Source organism: Callospermophilus lateralis, chromosome 4 (assembly GCF_048772815.1).
Source record: "Callospermophilus lateralis isolate mCalLat2 chromosome 4, mCalLat2.hap1, whole genome shotgun sequence".
Classification (NCBI taxonomy): domain Eukaryota; kingdom Metazoa; phylum Chordata; class Mammalia; order Rodentia; family Sciuridae; genus Callospermophilus; species Callospermophilus lateralis.
Window position 1 is genome coordinate 108,903,256 of NC_135308.1, and position 19,352 is coordinate 108,922,607.

At 35.2% G+C, this 19,352-nt stretch overlaps 1 protein-coding gene, 1 non-coding gene and 1 pseudogene across 2 annotated transcripts; 1 reads left to right on the forward strand and 2 right to left on the reverse strand.

Moving 5' to 3' along the window:
• Positions 1 to 2,671: 2,671 nt before the first annotated feature.
• LOC143396978 (olfactory receptor 9K2-like) lies at positions 2,672 to 3,643 on the reverse strand. The gene has a single exon (XM_076852980.1). It carries the CDS (start codon positions 3,611 to 3,613, stop codon positions 2,672 to 2,674), a length of 942 nt encoding a protein of 313 aa, XP_076709095.1. The 5' UTR covers positions 3,614 to 3,643.
• Positions 3,644 to 4,979: 1,336 nt separating this feature from the next.
• LOC143398662 (U6 spliceosomal RNA) lies at positions 4,980 to 5,090 on the reverse strand. Its single transcript, XR_013091277.1, has one exon. It is a non-coding gene; the product is annotated as a U6 spliceosomal RNA (small nuclear RNA).
• Positions 5,091 to 15,680: 10,590 nt separating this feature from the next.
• On the forward strand, positions 15,681 to 16,450 carry LOC143396979 (ubiquitin carboxyl-terminal hydrolase isozyme L5-like; annotated as a pseudogene).
• Positions 16,451 to 19,352: the final 2,902 nt, after the last annotated feature.

Genomic DNA, 19,352 nt, shown 5'->3' on the forward strand with positions numbered 1-19,352 from the left:
CAAAATAAAAATATTCTTCTCAGCAAAAAAAAAAAAAATCAGTGAGGTGAAAGAGAGCCTACAGAATGAGAGCAAATCTTTACCACAAGTACAACAGATAGACCACTAATCTCTAGGATATATGAAGAACTCAAAAAACTTAACACTAAAAAAATAAATAAATAACCCAATCAATAAATGGGCCAATGAACCGAACAGACACTTCTCTGAAGATGATATACAATTGATGAACAAATACATGAAAAAAATATTCAACATTCTAGCAAATAGAAAAATACAAACCAAAACTACTATAAGATTTCATCTCACTCTAGTCAGAATGGCAGCTCTTAAGAATACAAATAACAATAAGTTTTGGCCAGGATGTGGGGGAAAAGGCACACTCATATATTGCTGGTGGGATGACAAATTAGTCCAACAAATCTGAAAAGCAGTATGGAGATTCCTTGGACAACTTATAATGAAGCCACCAGTTGACCCAGCTATCACAAGCCTCACTTTATACCCAGAGGACTTAAAAACAGCATACTACAGTGACATAGCCACATCAATGTTTATTGCAGCACAATTCACAATAGTTACATTGTGGAACCAACCTAGATGCCCTTCAATAGCTGAATGGATAAAGAAACTGTGGTATATATACACAATGGAATATTACTCAGCATTAAAAGAATATAAAATCATGGCATTTGCAGGTAAATGGAGGGAGTTGGAGAATATCATGCTGACTGAAGTAAGCCAATCCCCCAAAACCAAAGGCTAGATATTTTCTCTGATATGTGGATGCCAATCCACAATGAGAGTGGGTGGGAGAATGGGATAATACAGGAACTTTGACTAGAGAAAAGGGGATGCAGAGGAAAAAAGGGGGCATGAGGGTAGGAAAGATGGTGGAATGACATGGACATCATTATCCTAAGTACATGTATGAAAACATGAATGGTGTGACTCTACTTTGTGTACAACCAGAGAAATGGAAAATTGTGCTCTATATGTATTATATGAATTTAAATGCATTCTTCTGTCATGTATAACAAATTAGAAAAGATAAATAAATTTTTAAAATAGAATACAAATAATAATAAATGCTGGTGAGGATACAGGGAAAAGGAAACTGTACAAAAGGTTGGTTTGAATGTAAATAAGTACAGCCACTATGGAAATAAGTATGGAAGTTCCTAAAAATGAAAGATTAAAGTACCCATGATCCAGCTGTACCAGTGCTCAATATTTATGCAAAGAATTAAAGTCAGTGTACTTTTAACATATTTATCACAGTATAATTCTCAATAGCTAACTTAAACACTAGAAAAAGCTTTGTTAGAACAGTATAATAAAATATAAAAACACTGTTTAATACTATGACATGCACACTGATTTTTTGACATGAAATGTTATTGGAGATCAATGAGTTTATCACACACAAAAATGTTTCCCTAGGTATCCATCTATGCTTGAATACATAAAGAAAATGTGGTTTATATTCACAATGAGGTTTTAATCAGCCATAAAGATTGAAATGAACTCATTTTCAGGAAAATAGATGGAATTGGAGAACATCATATTAAGCAAAATAGGCCAAACTCAGAAAGACAAGTATCAAATATTTTTCTCACATAGATGATACAAGGAAATAAAAGGACATAAAGAGACTATTAGGAAAGAGGAAAGAATTGGATCAGAGTAAGGTAAGGAAAATACTGTATAATAAAATTGATAAAATGATATTATATGTATGTAAAGATTGCCACATTGAAACAGACTCTTCTGTAAAATTAATATGCACTAGTGGAAAAACATTTTCCCCAGGATGTTTCTTAGAGCTTTTTTAGTATCTTTATTTCTTACAGAGTAAATAAAAGGATTAATGTGGGAATGATCAGCATATGCAATATGGAGGCCACACTCTGTTTTGATGACTCCCTTCATTCCTCTTTTCATTGTTCCTTGGCAATAATTAACACAAGACAAAATTATAAATATCTGAATTAAGGGAATGAGTGCTCAAAAGTATTTTCAGTTTCTATTTCCCTTCCAGTTTTTGAATTAGGATCCAGTAACTAAGTGCTTCAGAGTATCCAAAATTCCTGGCATGCTGGAAATCAAACTTTCCAAGTTAATGTACCTAGTGAAGCTCTTTATAGTTGGATCATTACTATTATTATTTCCTTGGTGTTCAACACATATAAAATATTTAATCAAGGTGAAAATTTAATTACCACTACATATACTAATGGAACTATCTATACGGTTGAAAAATATAGTATTTAAAAAAATAGGCATCTGTGAATTATCCATAATTGTAGGTATGAGGGAAGGACAAACCTAAAGACACATACTAGTTAAAGATTTGTTTGAACAGTATAATAAAATATGAAAACATTGTTCAACAGTATGGCATACACATTGATTCTGTGAAATAAAATGTAATTATGGATCAGTGAGAGGGTTTATCCTGAAAATAATTCCCTAATCTCCAGAACATCTCTCATATCCAGGACTTTCAGGATTAATGATGTCTAAGAAGGGGAAAAAGGAACCTTGGCAAGGGAATACACCTGGAAAATTCTACTAACAGTACTTTTTTCATATTAAGAAGAATATCATTAGTGGTCACAAGAGTTATGAAATAAATGCCACAATACAACTGTTGGAACAGAAATAATAATCATAGGATACCATTTTTCTTTTCTAGAAGTTTTCTAAGAGCCTCTTTGACATCTTTGTTTCTCAGGGAGTAAATCAAAGGGTTCAACATAGGTGTGACTAGGGAGTAACATAAGGAGGCCACTTTGCTCAGTTCAGGAAATCTGTCAGGGGTGAGGTACATGAAGAAAACAGCCCCGTACAGCACACTCACGACTCCTAGGTGGGAGCTGCAAGTGGAGAAGGCTTTCTTGCGGCCCTCAGTGGAGCGAATCTTTAGAACTGTGGACACAATATACATGTAAGAAACAACAATGACTATGATGGTTGGCAAAATAATGATGGTGGATAAGGTAAAAGATACCATATTGTGGACAAAGGGGTCAGAACAAGATAATCTCTGAAGTGGGCGACTATCACAGTAAAAGTGGTCAATGGCCCGAGAAGCACAAAAGGATAAATTGAATGTTGCACTAGTTTGAAGAACTGAGCTTACACAGCCAAAAAAATAGGACCCAGCCACCAACTGAGTGCAGAGACGTGCTGACATCTGAACAGAATAGAGGAGTGGGTTGCAGATGGCAATGAAGCGATCATAAGCCATGGCTGCCAGGAGAAATCCCTCTGTCACAATGAAGAGTGCAAACAGAAAGACCTGGGCCACACAGCCTGCAAAGGAGATGGACTTGCTTTCAGACCAGAAGTTGGTCATGGCCTTGGGTGCAATAACAGATGAGTAGAAGAGATCAACAAAAGACAGGTTGCCTAGGAAGAAATACATTGGTGTGTTCAGCCGGGGGTCAGTCATGATAATGGCCATCATCCCAACATTCCCTAGAAGGATCATGACATAGACAAGCAGAAATATCAGGAAGAGGAGAAGATGGAGTTCTGGGCTGACCTCAAAGCCTACGAGAATGAAGTCACTAACTTCTGTGTGGTTGTTTCTTCCCTGGTCAACCATGCCAGAAACCTAAGGAGAGGCATAAGGCAAAACAAACTCTTTTTTTGATTCTAGCATTTTAAGTGTAGAAATAGAATATTTACAGGTAAAATACTGCACATGAAAGCATTTTCATATCAACAAGCAAGATTTGCATTCAATATCCCTAGGCTGCTGAAACTGTAATTCTATCAAGCACATTGGTCTTTGTATTTAAATCAAAATGTATAAGGCATTTTAGGAAGAAGCAGATTTTAATTATTCATTTTGTACTTCCTTAATTTTGGTCATAATTTATAGCTAAAGAATTATCTCTATCTAACATAGCAGTATTACATATATTCTAATATAGGAATATTATATATAATCATACCATGTTGTCTGTAGCCATTATTTTATAACAAAGTCAGTATTTAAATCATTACATGATAGTAACAAACAATTTAAAAAATATTTTTACCTTGTTCTACTTTGATCTACCTTGTTTTTGTAGCAATCTTTGGAAGTATAAAAAAACATGATTTATTAGCATGTTAAAATTTGTTGCATCAAACAAACTTTAAAGTTAGTAAAGCTAATTTATGTAAAGCTATTTTCAAACATAAATGAATGAATTTCCTAAATAAATGTATTTTATTTTCTCTTTATGAAGAATTCATTTTCATTAGTATTTGATTAATTTAAAAATTTAAAAATCTCTTGGCTCTCTTTTTGAAATCAGTCAATAAACTGGCAAACGATTCAGTTCTTCCACTGCAAGAGATGGATTTCTAACAAGACTGAGTCTATTAAGTTAAAGGGATCTCACTCTGTAGTCAGGGCAGGTAAACTTAAGACAAAAATCTATTTTTTAAAAATTCTGGTATATTTATGCATCTTAAAAGAGGAAAATGGAATAATCATGAATATTTAACGACCTTTGCAATCTTGTGTCATCCAGGTTCCATGATTGTCTGCCAGAATAGAGGTTGTCTTTGATGGCTTTAGTTATTTTTATTCTGTAAAACCTTTATACCAAGTATTTCATCATAGAGGTTTTGCTCATCTCTGATGGAGTCCACTGAGAGAGGAATGATCATAAAGTCAATTATGTGCAGGCTCTTGGGCTATTGTCCATGAGGACTGCAGAAGCCTCAGATATAAACAAAGAGTCTAATAATAGTGAAAATAAATAGTTTTTTTTTCAATCTCTGGTTGCATGCATCCTTTGAGAATTCTCTCTGTATTTTATTGAAAAGAAAATCTTTCTGGTTATTACCACAGCAAGTATTTGATAAACAAAGAGAAATAGATTTAAAGATTCTGTATTATTTAAAAATTATTTAAATTTTGTGGCAACCTACTTTTGAATAAAATTTAAAAGCCCATTATTATCTCTGAATTTTTGAAATATTTTTTAATTGAATTCTTCACAGATTTGTGTTTCATCCTTGCACAGGGTCCATGACAACATTCTCTGTATGATTCCAATTTTAGTATATGTGCTGCCCAAACAGACACTCTTTAATATTTTTTTATTAACCCATTTATTTCATAATATGGCAAATGCCTTTTAAATCACAAACTCCAAATCAGATGATGTTTTGCTAATTCATGCTTTTCCTTACTTAAATACTAAATAATTCAAAAAATATAATGAAAGATATGATATCAATCAATATAGTCATAAAAAAATCCCCAGTAAAAATATTTCTAAGAGATCAGAATCTATGTGTAAAAATTCCTTAGAAAATACTGTGTGACTGAGACCTGGATTAAAATCATAAGTCAAATTAGTTTTAATTAGTTCAATATACTAAGTATATCTTTTCCCAATAAGTATTCCCATAAGTTAATCACAAGGCTATTTTTGAAAATTATTTTTAATTAAAAAATATTTCTTCAAATTCTCTGAAAAATTTTCAGTATAATGAAAAGGATATTGACCCATAGGAGCCCAGCCTCTGGCATAGGATTGCCCCCTTTCAACCATCAGACTACTGCAGGAACCCAGGCCCAGCCCAGATCTTCCCACACCCTGGTGGGACCCAGGCTCACAGTAGGCTCAGGTCTATACCCTCCATTGGTGGACAGAGACCCACCTGAGACAAGTCTCCAGCAGACTACCGCTGGAGGCCAGACCCAGCCCACATCCACCCACACCGACTTGTGCAGAACTCAAGTCCAGAGTAGGTCCGAGTTTCCCCCCTACACCTGGGAGCCTAAGCCTAACTCTATTCCATCTTGGAACACTACAGTAATTGCTATAACCTTCTACACACAATAACTCCTAACTTTTGACAGCAGAAAGGGCCTAGAAGCAGCTGCATCTCAGAGCAGGTAACCCAAAGAGAGTGTGAGGCCCACCCTTTCAGGCCTATCTCTGTAAGACATTGGTTCCATCTTGGGGCATCTTAACTACTATCTCAAGTTATCTCTGCTATTGCCACCACCAATTTTAGATGCAGTAACATACACTGAGAGACACCAGCAGGGTCTGGAAGCCCAACATCAAGGTGAGGTACAGACAATCTGCATGGGTACTATAAGAACATAGGGAAGAAACTGTAATATCTCAGATCCACACTGCAAGAAAGGAAGACACATAGACAACATGAAAAAACAAGGGAGGAAAGTGTCACAAACAAACCAGGACACTATAATAACAGAACCCATGGACAGCGAAGTTGATGAAATGTCAGAAAAAGAGTTCAGAAGGTTCATAATTCAAATAATCTGTGAATTAAAGAATGATCTAAATGAGCAAAAATTGATCACTCCAACAAACAGATAAGATAGCAAATACAGGTAGCAAAAGATTACTTTAAGAGAGAGATAAAGAATCTGGGAAAAAAACAGTCAGAAATTCTTGAAATGAAGGATACAATAAACCAAATAAAAAAAACTCAATAGAAAGCATAACCAACAGACTAGATCATGTGAAATAAAGAATATCAGATAATGAAGACAAAGTATATAATCTGGAAAATAAAGTGGATCACACAGTGATAGTAAGAAACAATGAACAGAACATCCAAGAATTATGGGACAGCATCAAAAGGCCAAATCTAAGAGTTATTGGAATAGAGAAGGCACAGAGTTTTAAACCAAAGGAATAAACAATCTCTTCAATGAGATAATATCAGAAAATTTCCCAAGCATGAAGAACAAATTGGAAAACCAAATACAAGAAGCTTACAGGACACCAAATGTACAAAATTACAACAGATCTACACCAAGGCACATTATAATGAAAATGCCTTGCATACAGAATAAGGATAGAATATTAACAGCTGCAAGAGAGAGGAATCAGATCACACATAGGAGGAGACCAATTTGTATCTCAGCAGATTTTTCAAACGAGACGCTCAAAGCCAGGAGATCATGAAACAACATATACCAAGCTCTGAAATAAAATGGATGCCGACCAAGAATCTTATATCCAGCAAAACTAATCTTTAGCTTTGATGATTAAATAAAAACCTTCCCTGATAAACAAAAGTTAAAAGAATTTACAACTAGAAATCCTGTACCACAGAACATCCTCAGCAAAATATTTCATGAAGAGGAAATAAAGAACAATAAAAATCAGTAGAAGTAAGTATTACACTAAAGGAAAATCTAATCATAGATTTTCTCAAGAAACCAAGTCATATTAAATACCAAAAATAAACAAAAATGGCTGGGAATACAAGTCATGTCTTAATAATAAACCTGAATGTTAATGCCGAAACTCACCAATCATAAGACACAGACTAGCAGATTTGACCCCCCCCCAAAAAAAGACCCAACAATATGCTGCCTCCAAGAGACTCATCTCATCAGAAAAGACATCCACAGACTGAAGGTGAAGCAATGGGAAAAATCATATCACTCACATGGACGGTGAAAGCAAGCAGGGGTTTCCATCCTCATATCAAATAAAGAAGTCTTCAAACTAAATTGATTCAAAAAGGATAAAGAAGGACACTACAAATTGCTCAAGGGAACCATATACCAACAAGACATAACAATTACAAGTCTAATTGTAAATATGTATGCCTCAAACAATGGAGCATCTACATTCATCAAAGTTCAAGAGTCAAATAAAAACAACATAATAATTTTGGGTGTCTTTAACATATCTTTTTCATTAGTAGATAGATCTTCCAAACAAAAGCTGAACAAAGAAATTATAGAACTCAATAATAAAAATAATAACTTAGACTTACCTGATATATATAGAATATTTCATTCTTCAGTGAGAGAATACATTTTCTGCTCAGCGTCACATGGATCCATCTCTAAGGTAGAGATATAAAAAGGTAGAGATACTACCCTGCATTCTATCAGATCATAATGGAATGAAATTAGAAATCAATTATAAAAGAAGAAACATAAGCTATTCCAACACCTGGAGACTAAATAAAATGCTATTGAATGAACAATATGTTGCAAAAGACATCAAAGAGGAGATTAAAAAAATTAGAGGTGAATGAAAACACAGATACAACATATCAAAATATCTGGGACACTATGAAAGCAGTTCTCAGAGGAAAGTTCATTGCATGGAGTTCATTCCTTAAAAGAAGAAAAAGTCAAAATAAATGAGTTAACATCACTTCTCAAAGCCTTATAAAAGGAAGAACAAATCAACACCAAAGGCAGTAGAACACAGGAAATAATTAAAATTAGATCTGAGACCAACAAAATTGAAACAAAACAAACAATTGAAAAAATTGATAGAAAAAAAGTTGGTTCTTTGCAAAAATAAATAAAATTGACAGATCCTTGGAGAAGGAGAGAGAAAACTCAAATTACTAAGATACATGATGAAAAAGTAAATATCACAACAGAAACTACAGAAATACAGAACATAATTAGAAATTATTTTGAAAACTTTACTTCAATAAAATAGAAAATATCAAAGGCATTGACAAATTTCTAGAGTTGTTTAATTTTCCCAAATTGAAACACAATGATATCCAGAATTTAAACAGGTAAATTTCAAGCAATAAAATAGAAGATGCTATCAAAAATCTACCAACCAAGAAAAGCCTAGAACTGATGGATACACAACAGCCAAGTTCTGGAAAACCTTTAAAGAAGAAATAATACCAATACTCTTCAATTTATTTCAGGAAATAGAAAAAGAGGCAGCACTGCCAAACTCATTCTATGAGGCCAGTATTACTCTGATTACCAAACCAGGCAAAGACACATCAAAGAAACAAAACTTCAGACCAATATCTCTAATGCACATAGATGCAAAAATTCTGAATAAAATCTTGGCAAAATGAGTACAAAGACATATCAAAAAAAATTGTGCACCATGATTAAGTGGGATTCATTCCAGGGAAGCAAGGTTGGTTCAACATACAGAAATCAATAAATGTAATTTATCACATCAATAGACTTAAAGATAAGAATCATATGATCATCACAATAGATGCAGAAAAAGCATTGGACAAAATACAGTACCCCATCATGTTCAAACCCTAGAAAATTTAGGGATAACAGGAACATATCTCAACATCATAAGTGGAATGAAATTCCCCAGGACAACATCATTCTAAATGTAGAAAAATTGAAAGCATTCCCTCTAAAAATTGGAATAAGAAAGAGATGCTCTCTTTTCAACTTGTATGTAACATATTTTTGAAATACCAGCCAGGGAAATTAGACAGACTAAAGAAATTAAACGGATACACATAGAAAAAAAAAGGCACTAAATTTGCTGATGACATGATTCTATACCTAGAATGCCATAGTCCCACTGGGCTAAATAACTGAGAGCTGACAAGCAACTTGAAGATTGAAGCTGGAACTACTTTATTGCGAGTGAACTCAGCAGGAGCTGAGCAAGATCTCAAAATAGCAGGCACCCGAGATAGAAGGAGCCGCTTCTCTGCAGGACAGCAGAGGTACATATACCCAACTAATTACACACAGCTTAACTTAATTAACATATTCTAGATACAGCAGTCAGTCATTAAGGAATCCTCATCATCTTAATGACTTGCTGGCGGCGTTACTTCACAAACCACTCCTCCTGGCAAAGTGCCAGGTGCCATCTTGACTTGATTTGCATCCCCAACACTAGAAGAATCTAAAAGTTCCACCAGAAAACTTCTAAAACTAGTAAATAAATTCAGCAAAGTAGCAGGATATAAAATCAATACCCACAAATCAAAGGCATTTCTGTATAACATTGACAAATCCTCTGAAAGGGAAATGAGAAAAAGTACCCCATTCTCAATAGACTAAAAAAAACCCAAACAAACAAAAAACTTGGGAATCAACTTAATGAAAGAGGTGAAAAATTTATATAATGAAAATTACAGAACCCTAAAGAAAGATGTCAAAGAAGACCTTAGAAGATGGAAAGATCTAACTTGCTCTTGGAAAAGTAGAATTAGTATTATCAAAATGACCATACCACCAAAAACATTATATAGATTTAATGTAATTCCAATCATTATCTCAATGACATTTCTCATAGAAATAGAAAAAAACAGTCTTGAAATTCATCTGAAAAAAATAAAAGACCCAGAATAGCTAAAGCAATCCTTAGCAGAAAGAGTGAAGCATCACTATGCCAGATCTTAAACTATACTATAGAGCAATAGTAACAAAAACAGCATGGTATTGGCTCCAAAACAGACTGGTAGACCAATAGTACAGAATAGAGGACACAGAGACTAACCCACAAAATTACAATTATCTTATATTAGACAAAGGTGTCAAAAAATGCTTTGGAGCAAAAATAGCCTCTTCAACAAATGGAGCTGGGAAAATTGGAAATCCATATGCAAAAAAAAAAAATGAAATTAAACCCTGGTCTCTCACCATGTCAAAAAATTATCTCAAAATGTATCAAGGACTTAGGAATAAAACCAAAGACCCTGAGTCTAATAGAAGAAAAAGTAGGCCCTAATCTCCATCATGTGGGGTTAGGCCCCAACTTTCTTAATAAACTCCTTTGGCATAAGAATTAAAATCAAGAATCAATAAGAGTGGTGGATTCAAACTAAAAAAGCTTCTTAGCAAAAGAAACAATCTGTGAGGTGAATAGAGAGCCTACATCTTGGGAGCAAATATTTACCCCTCACACATCAGATAGAGCACTAATCAGTAGAGTATATAAAGAACTCACAAAGCTAAGCAGCAAAACAACAAATAACCCAAACAATAAATAGGCCAAGGACCTGAAGAGACAGTTCTCAGAAGATGGTATATAATCAATCAACAAATATATGAAAAAATGCTCATCATAGCTAGCAATTAGAGAAATGCAAATCAAAACTAAGATTTCATCTCACTCCAGTAAAAATGGCAGCTATTATAAAGACAAACCACAATAAGTGTTGGTGAGGATGTGGGAAAAAGACACATGCATACATTACTGGTGGGACTGCAGTCAATATGGAAAGCAGTATGGAGATTTCTTAGAAAATTGGGAATGGAGCCACACTTGGACCCATCTACCCCACTCCTGGGTCTATATTCAAATGGCTTAAAAACAGCATACTACAGGGATACAGACACATCAATGTTTATAGCAGCACAATTCATAATAGATAAATTGTGAAACCAACATAGATGCTCTTCCATAGATGAATGGATAAAAAATGTGGCATATATACACAATGGAATATGACTTGGCAATAAAAGAGAATAAAATAATGTCATTTCCAGATAAATGAATGGAGTTAGAGAAGATAATGCTAAGTGAAGTTAGCCAATCCCCAAAAACCAAATGCCATTTTCTTCTTTGATATAAGGAGGCTGATTCATAGTGGGATAGGGAGAGGGAGCATGGGAGGAATTGACAAACTCTAGATAGGGCCGAGTATTTGGAGGGGAAGGGACGGGATATGGTGTAATTAATGATGGTGGTATGTGATGATCATTATTATCTGTAGTACTTGTATGAAGACACGAGTTTGTGTGAGTATACTATGTATACAACCAGAGATATGAAAAATGAGGTCTATGTATGTAATAAGCATTGTAATGTGTTAAACTGTTATATATAAATAAAAATAAATAAATAAAAATAAATGTAATTCACATAATTAAATCGAATAAAATTTATTATTATACATATAATATAAATAAAATTTAATATAAAAGTTTTATATAAATATAATAAATACATTTTTTATAATCTCTAATTTATAAATGACTAAGCTGAGATGTTGTAATTGTGATTAAGGGAACCACATTTGGTACCACGTAAGGACAGTTGTCCTGTTAACACTACTGGGCTTCATACAAGTGAATTATTTTTGAGCAAATTGTATGTAAATGGTTGTATACTATGTTGTTGAAGATAATATTAATAATGATACTTTATTAAGCACTTGGAAAGATAGTGACATGTTTCTAGAAAATGTTTAAGCCTCATCTTAATAAATATCAGATTCTCATTTTAAATGCAGGAAACACTGGGGTTTACTTTCTGATTTAAGTCCATGCACAAAGCAATCAGGAAAACTGTACAATTCATGCATGTTAAATAATGAGATAATATCTGTTAAATATTTTAATAAAGAAATTATGTGATATTTTAGAACACAAAATATAAAATGATAAGAATAAAAACTAAAGGGACAGCAAATGAAGAGATTTATCATAGGCTTAGCACAAAAACGTGCTCACATTTAGCAATTATTACAGAATTGATCATAACTCTGGTAGGGTAAACAGGTGAAAATCCAACCTTCTGTCATCATCAATGATAACATTGCCTGGACGATTTCTCCCCATAAAAATTTTAGAACATTTCATGCAGAATCAGCCTTTTTGCTCACAATATCCACCAAACCTGTCATAAGATAATTAATGATAACCTGTATAATAATGATAGAAGTAATGGAAATTTCTCTAACAATTCTGGTACTTATCAGAAACTTTTAATACAACATCCCAAGTGAAGGTCTGTGGTGAGCCGCTTCTGCAGATTATGGTCGCCATTACAAGATGGCGCTGGCTCCGCTGTGGTCTGTGACAAACAACTCCTTATTTGGGAGAGTTGGCGCATGGTTTTTCAACACCCTATGAGAAAGTTCCACGTGGCAGCTTCGCATTGGGGCTTGAGATGCTTTATTAAGGCTGGGAGGGGCATCCGAGGGAAGAAGAAGAAAGATCAAGGGCCTGAATAAACTGCTGAAAGAAGATTCCTGAGTTGCATCTTCCTTGCAGGCAAGGGGTCGCGACAAGTGGTGCCAAGACCTGGGAACCAGAACTTTCAGTAGTCAGGGGTGGTGCACCGGTTAGTCCCAGGTAAGTGGGATCCGCGATCAAAGCGGGGATTAGTCCCAGGTAAGTGGGATCCGCGATCAAAGCGGGGCAGCTCCTCTGTAAAGCAAGAGAGAGCGTTACATTTTATTGCAGCTGCACTGTGTACTTTCACTTTTGTTTTTTGTGCGTCTTTTGTTGTGTCATGGGTGCCGCATCTTCAAGTCCGCTTCTCCTGGCCCTAGATGGCCTGTTACATTCCAAGGGCCTAGAAGTGTCCCAATCCCGGTCACTGCGGATCCTGATAAATTCCCTATTGTTGAGCTACTTAGAGTCCGCAGAGATTTTGGAATCACAGCGGCTATAGTGACAGCCGTGGCGGTATCTGCTGCTGCAGCGGTTACGGCCGGAGTGGCTATGGCCAATCAAGTACAAACTGCTGCCACCATTAATCAAGTTGTCCAACAAACTTCCACTATACTTGAATCCCAAAATACAATTAATCAACATATTTTGTCAGGGATTTTAGCTGCCAACCAAAGAATAGATTTACTCCAAGCTCAGGTAGAAGAATTGGCTGACTTGGTGCTTTTGGGTTGTGTTGACCAACGTGCACATTTATGCATAACCTCTGTCAGATTTAATGATTCCAGGAATGCTTCCCGCATCATTGGCGAATATTTGGCCGGAAATTGGTCCATGGAAGCGGAAGACATGATCCAGTCTCAACTAACCCAGATAGCTGTCTTGAATAGTACCCGTGTTGATCCCGTGACTTTGGGTCAATTCGCTGATTGGATATCTTCTGCCTTTTCCTTTTTTAAAGAGTGGGTGGGGGTAGGCATTTTTGGTGCAATGTGTTGCTTCGGTATGTTTCTCTGCTTGTGGTTTCTCTGTCGCCTCAAGGCCCGCAGTGCTCATGATAAGGCTATGATCATCCAAGCTCTTGCAGCTTTAGAAAATGGCAATTCACCTCAAGTCTGGCTTGTGCATCTTAAACAGTAAATCTTTGACATGGTCGTTGCACCCCAAGTTATTATAACATTGCACTGGGATCGGCATGTCTTTCCTCATTATTCTCTTAGTGTTGGAAAGCCCTTGCACTCTCCCGGTCTTGCTGCCATTGCACGCAGATGGGTTTCCACACTAGTGCTTCTCTATTGCCTTAAAGTCCGTGCCTTTCTTTCAGGGTGTTGTCAACTTGTTTGTCGTTGAAAACAACCACAGTTCAGCCTCAGCTATCCCCCTTCGTCCACTATCGTCACGATACAGGATGCGAGGCAAGGCACTGCACTTGAGTGATCCTTGAAGTGAACCTCAAGGAGAGCATGTCCTATTGCATGCGGGTTTGATGTCCACGCCCCGCCCCACGAAAAAAGGCGTCGGCTGATATGGCCTCGGATCTGGGGAAGGGCCCTCCTTAGGACTGAGCCATACTATGCAGCCACTTCTGCACAGTGGGATAGGACCTCTACTCTCGCCTGTATTGTTTTCAGAAAACAGAAAGGGGGAACTGTGGTGAGCCGCTTCTGCAGATTATGGTCGCCATTACAAGATGGCGCTGGCTCCGCTGTGGTCTGTGACAAACAACTCCTTATTTGGGAGAGTTGGCGCATGGTTTTTCAACACCCTATGAGAAAGTTCCACGTGGCAGCTTCGCATTGGGGCTTGAGATGCTTTATTAAGGCTGGGAGGGGCATCCGAGGGAAGAAGAAGAAATATCAAGGGCCTATAACTGCTGAAAGAAGATTCCTGAGTTGCATCTTCCTTGCGGGCAAGGGGTCGCGACAAAGGTCACTGTTGGAAATTTATGAATTTGGTTTGTGATATTAGAGAAGTAGACTTATCCCATAATTCCAAGGTATAATCTCTGAAATATTGAATTCTCAACATCTACTTCACTTTGTTCATTCACTATAAATTACAAATAGCACTACTTATTTTCTAAGGGAATTTATAAAATAAATCATGCATATGATTTGCTTAGTACAAAAATGAAGTAAGTGGAATATCATCACAAGAGATGTCATTTCTTACCCTTACTATTATAAACTCTAAAGTCATTTCTAGACTCTCAATTTCAGTTCTCCAGAAATTTGTTAAACTCTCACCAATTTATCATAATTCCAGTCATTTTTTTATGTGCAAGTTTTTTTATTAATGCATATTAATTATACAGAATGATAGAATTCATTATAGTATTTTGTACATGCTTATAACATTATTTAATCTAATTGATTTTATTTTTCTTGTTAAGTTTTACATTTTATGTTCTCTCACTCTCATATGTATATAATTTTGGAGTTATTTAATATACCTAAAGAAAAATACCTTGGAGTAAAGAAAAATATTAATTATATATACCTCAGAAAATTGTTGAAAGAATTAAATGAGTCCCTAGGTTTTATTGAAAAAATTTATATCAAAAACTACACTCTAGATTCGTAGGTAATGGCAACTGTTTCAAGAATTAGTGCTCTGCTGCGGGTTTGCTGAGATCTGTGACCCACAGCAACTGGTGAACCCTGCAAGCCCCGGGAGTGGTGTCTCATGGAAAGTCTCTCCTGGGTCTTTACCGAGCTCATTCAAGGATTCGGTTGCCAAGGAGCCCAAGTAGAAGAAATATGGAGTTTAGAACCTGAGAATTTTAAAAAATTAAAACCAATTCATGGCTTAATTTTTCTCCTCAAGTGGCAGCCAAAAGAACCAGGATGCACTGTGTTAAGGAGTTCAGACTAGACACGATATATTTCGCGAAGCCAGTAATTAAAAATGCACGTGCAACTCAAGCCATTGTAAGTGTGTATTGAACCGTACCCATCAACATGTCCATTTAGGAGAGACATTATCAGAGTTTAAAGAATTTTCACAAAGTTTTGATGCAGTTATGAAGGGTTTGGCCTTCAGCAATTCGGATGTGATTCGACAGATACATCACAGTTTTTTCAGACAGCAAATGTTTGAATTTGATGCAAAGACATCAGCCAAAGAAGAAGATGCTTTTCATTTTTTTAGTTATGTTCTGTTAATGGAAGACTGTATGAACTGGATGGACTAAGAGAAGAACCAATTGATTTAGTTGCATACAATCAAGATGATTGGATCAGTGAAGTACCGCTAGTCAGAGAAAAAAGAACACAAAAGTACAGTGAAGATGAAATTGTATTTAACTTAATGGTCATGTGTCTGACAGAAAAATGATGCATCAGCAGAAGGTAGCAGAGTTACAAAGACAACTTGCAGAGGAACCTATGGAACAGATCAGGGTAGTAATATGTTAAATGCTATTCAATCAGAAGTTGCCAAATATCAGATGATTATTGAAGAAGAAGTACAATTTTTTTTTTTGAGAGAGAGAGAATTTTAATATTTATTTTTTTAGTTTTCGGCGGACACAACATCTTTGTTTGTATGTGGTGCTGAGGATCGAACCCAGGCCGCAGGCATGGCAGGTGAGCACGCTACTGCTTGAGCCACATCCCCAGCCCCAGTACAAAATTTAAAAAGATATAAGATTGAAAAATCAGAAGAAAGAATAATTATCTGCCGTGCATAACGGAATTGTACAAGACTTTAGCAGAACACCAGCAGTTAAAAACTTTTATAGAAAAGGCAAAAGAAAAATAGAATGCAGAGAAAGCTCAGGAAAGCAAATGAAGAGAATACTTTGGGATGTGTACAAATTTCTGCTTTTACACTTATTTTCACGGAAACACAAAGTATGAGGAACTTTGAGCAACATCCTATTTGACTCAGTGCAAGTTTGGCAATAGTACCAGTCTGCCTTGTCTTTAATGCATGATTAATAAACGTTTTCCTTACTTGAATCATATGTATACAGTGAGTAGTAAATATAAGTGTTATTGAGAGTGCTTGCTCAGATTCCATTCTTTTAGCCATTGGATCTGAGAACTGTTGTTGGTATTCTGAGTATAGAACTACGCTAATGAAACTAAAAAATGCACAAATGATATCTTTTACCTGTAATTGTTCTAACTCATCTTTTTTTTAGCAAAAATACTTTTGATTTTTAAATGTCAGATCTTCACTTCCTATCATTAATAAAAAAATCAATATTTCCATCTTTTGTATATGTTTTGAGGCTGTTAAAACTGAATTTTTTTCTCTTATACCACTTATTTGATTTTAATGGAGGTCATTTGAAAAGAGCATGACTGCAGTTTCTAGTAATTTCCATTGCTGTCAGTAGAAAAAATATGGTTAAGCATTGTAATTTTATTTTAGCAAACTTTCTTCAAGTATTTTGTAGGGAATCTGACCATGGGAATATACAGAGAAGTGTTCTGCTGGTGAGCAAACTCCTGCTGGGCAACTGGCTCTGTTTCCCACCCTTAGAAAGCCCTGCAGAAGATAACTAATACATGTGCTATGTCTAGATGCTGTAGCAATGCCACTAGAGTCTTTTTTTTTTTAAGAGAGAGAGAGAGGTAGATAGAGAGAAAGAATTTTAATATTTATTTTTTAGTTATCAGCGGGCACAACATGTTTGTTTGTATGTGGTGCTGAGGATCGAACCCATGCCAGGCGAACGTGCTACCGCTTGAGCCACATCCCCAGCCCCGCCGCTATAGTCTTATCAGCCTTGCCCTTGATCTCAGGCACACAGCTCCTGGGAATAAAGGAACTCTCTTGTTAGACAACCACAATGTTTTACTGAGCCTAAACCTGTCCTCATAACAATAACTTTATATAATGGATTTTCTTGAGAACTACACAAAACTTCCAACATTGCACATTACAACTTAATATGTAACTGAGAAATAAACTGCATAATGTTGCTAACTCTATAACCTGCCTAATGACACAATGAAAAGTATGTACTAATGATGCCAATGACCTAATATAACCTGTTGATATAAATAAAGCTGTGACAGCTTGGCCTCTCTGCCATTTTGCCACTTCTTTTCCTGTCTCTGCATCTTGTCTCTGTGTCTCTTTTTATTTTCTTAGTGTTTGGGTTATTTTTAAAAACATATTATAGAATTATTGTAGGAAGATCTGAATAATATGCCTCAAAACAAAATTTTAAGTTAAGAACAAATTGCAATGCTTAAAGAGTTTTGGTGTTACTCTCAATTTGGCAAACTTTTCAAGCTGTTCAGGTGTGTTTTTATGGAAAATTTGAGGCTTATGTGTTTTAAGAAATGATGGTAGTGATTATAGAGAGTCCTTCTACACCAATATGAACAAAATTAGTATAGATCAGTTTCTAAGAGCCACGTAATGTACAAGTTGCTCATAAAGGATTTTTTTTGGGGGGGAAGGGGGTTATTTTGGATTTTATTTTATAAAATACTACTGAACTGTATTCAAACTTATAATTTTTTTCCAAGACAAATGCTAAAGAAAATTTTATAAAGATTTTTTTGTAAAGGAAATAATATACTATTTTCTTTACAAAGTACACTTTTTAAAATTGATTTGTGACTTTTTAGCATTTTATTATTTATTGTAAAATAAATTTAACGTCATTTATTTTATTAGGGAGATTGTGTACTTATAATCCAGCTTCAACACATGATGTTTTAATGATTTTTTAAAGCCTACCAATTGTGATATTATTAAATGATATAACTAATGTGGGGAGACTTGTAAAATTAAGTAGAAAATTTGATAAAATAGTTTTCATCTAAAATTTCAGTTGAAGGTACTAAAAATATGTACTTTTTAAATTTATTTGTGGATAAATATATTTTGCTCTTGATTGGTAATAATTATGGAGAGTTTCAAAACTGTGAAACAATTTTAAAAAATCGTTTCCTACAGATGTTCTTAGGCTCATTTTCATCTCATTCATTTAATTAAGTTTAATTTTTGTATTTTCTTTTATTCATGTTTAAATTTGGTAAAACAATGCCAGGATTATTATAGAAAGTAGTAGCAGTAATGAGATAAATCAGTGGAATAGAAGTCAGGACCTAAAAACATTCATTTTTTAATCTAATCACTTGATTTTTAAAAAAAGTGTCAAAGCAATCAAACAGAGAAGGAGAATCTTCAACAAATGGAGGCCTGACAGTGGAGCTGAATATCCACTTGGAAGAAAATGATTATGAGCTCTTACCTTACAAAACTAAATTTGAGTTAAATCACAGATATAAATGCAATAGCTAAAAAATACTAAACTTGTTTTCCAGAAAATATCAGTGAATATTTTTGTGACTTTGGAGCAGCCAAATGTTTCTCAGGTCATGAAAACCATTAACCATAAAAGATCCAGAATTAGGGTTCATCAAATTTAAAACCTGTCATTGAAAGATACCTTCAGGGCTGGGGATGAGGCTCAAGCGGTAGTGTGCTCGCCTGGCATGCTTGCAGCCTGGGTTCGATCCTCAGCACCACATACAAACAAATATGTTGTGTCCGCCGAAAACTAAAAAATAAATATTAAAAATTCTCTCTCTCTCTCCCACTTTCTCTCTCTCTCTCTCAAAAAAAGATATATATTAAAAAAAAAAAGAAAGACACCTTCAGCAAGAGTAGCTTGCATAAACATCTTTAAACTAGCTTTATAAATCTAGGTTAAAAGTATAAGGAT

Bases quoted from the DNA above. Each gene is read 5' to 3' on its own strand.
- LOC143396978 (XM_076852980.1), bottom strand. From the start codon at position 3,613: ATGGTTGACCAGGGAAGAAACAACCACACAGAAGTTAGTGACTTCATT.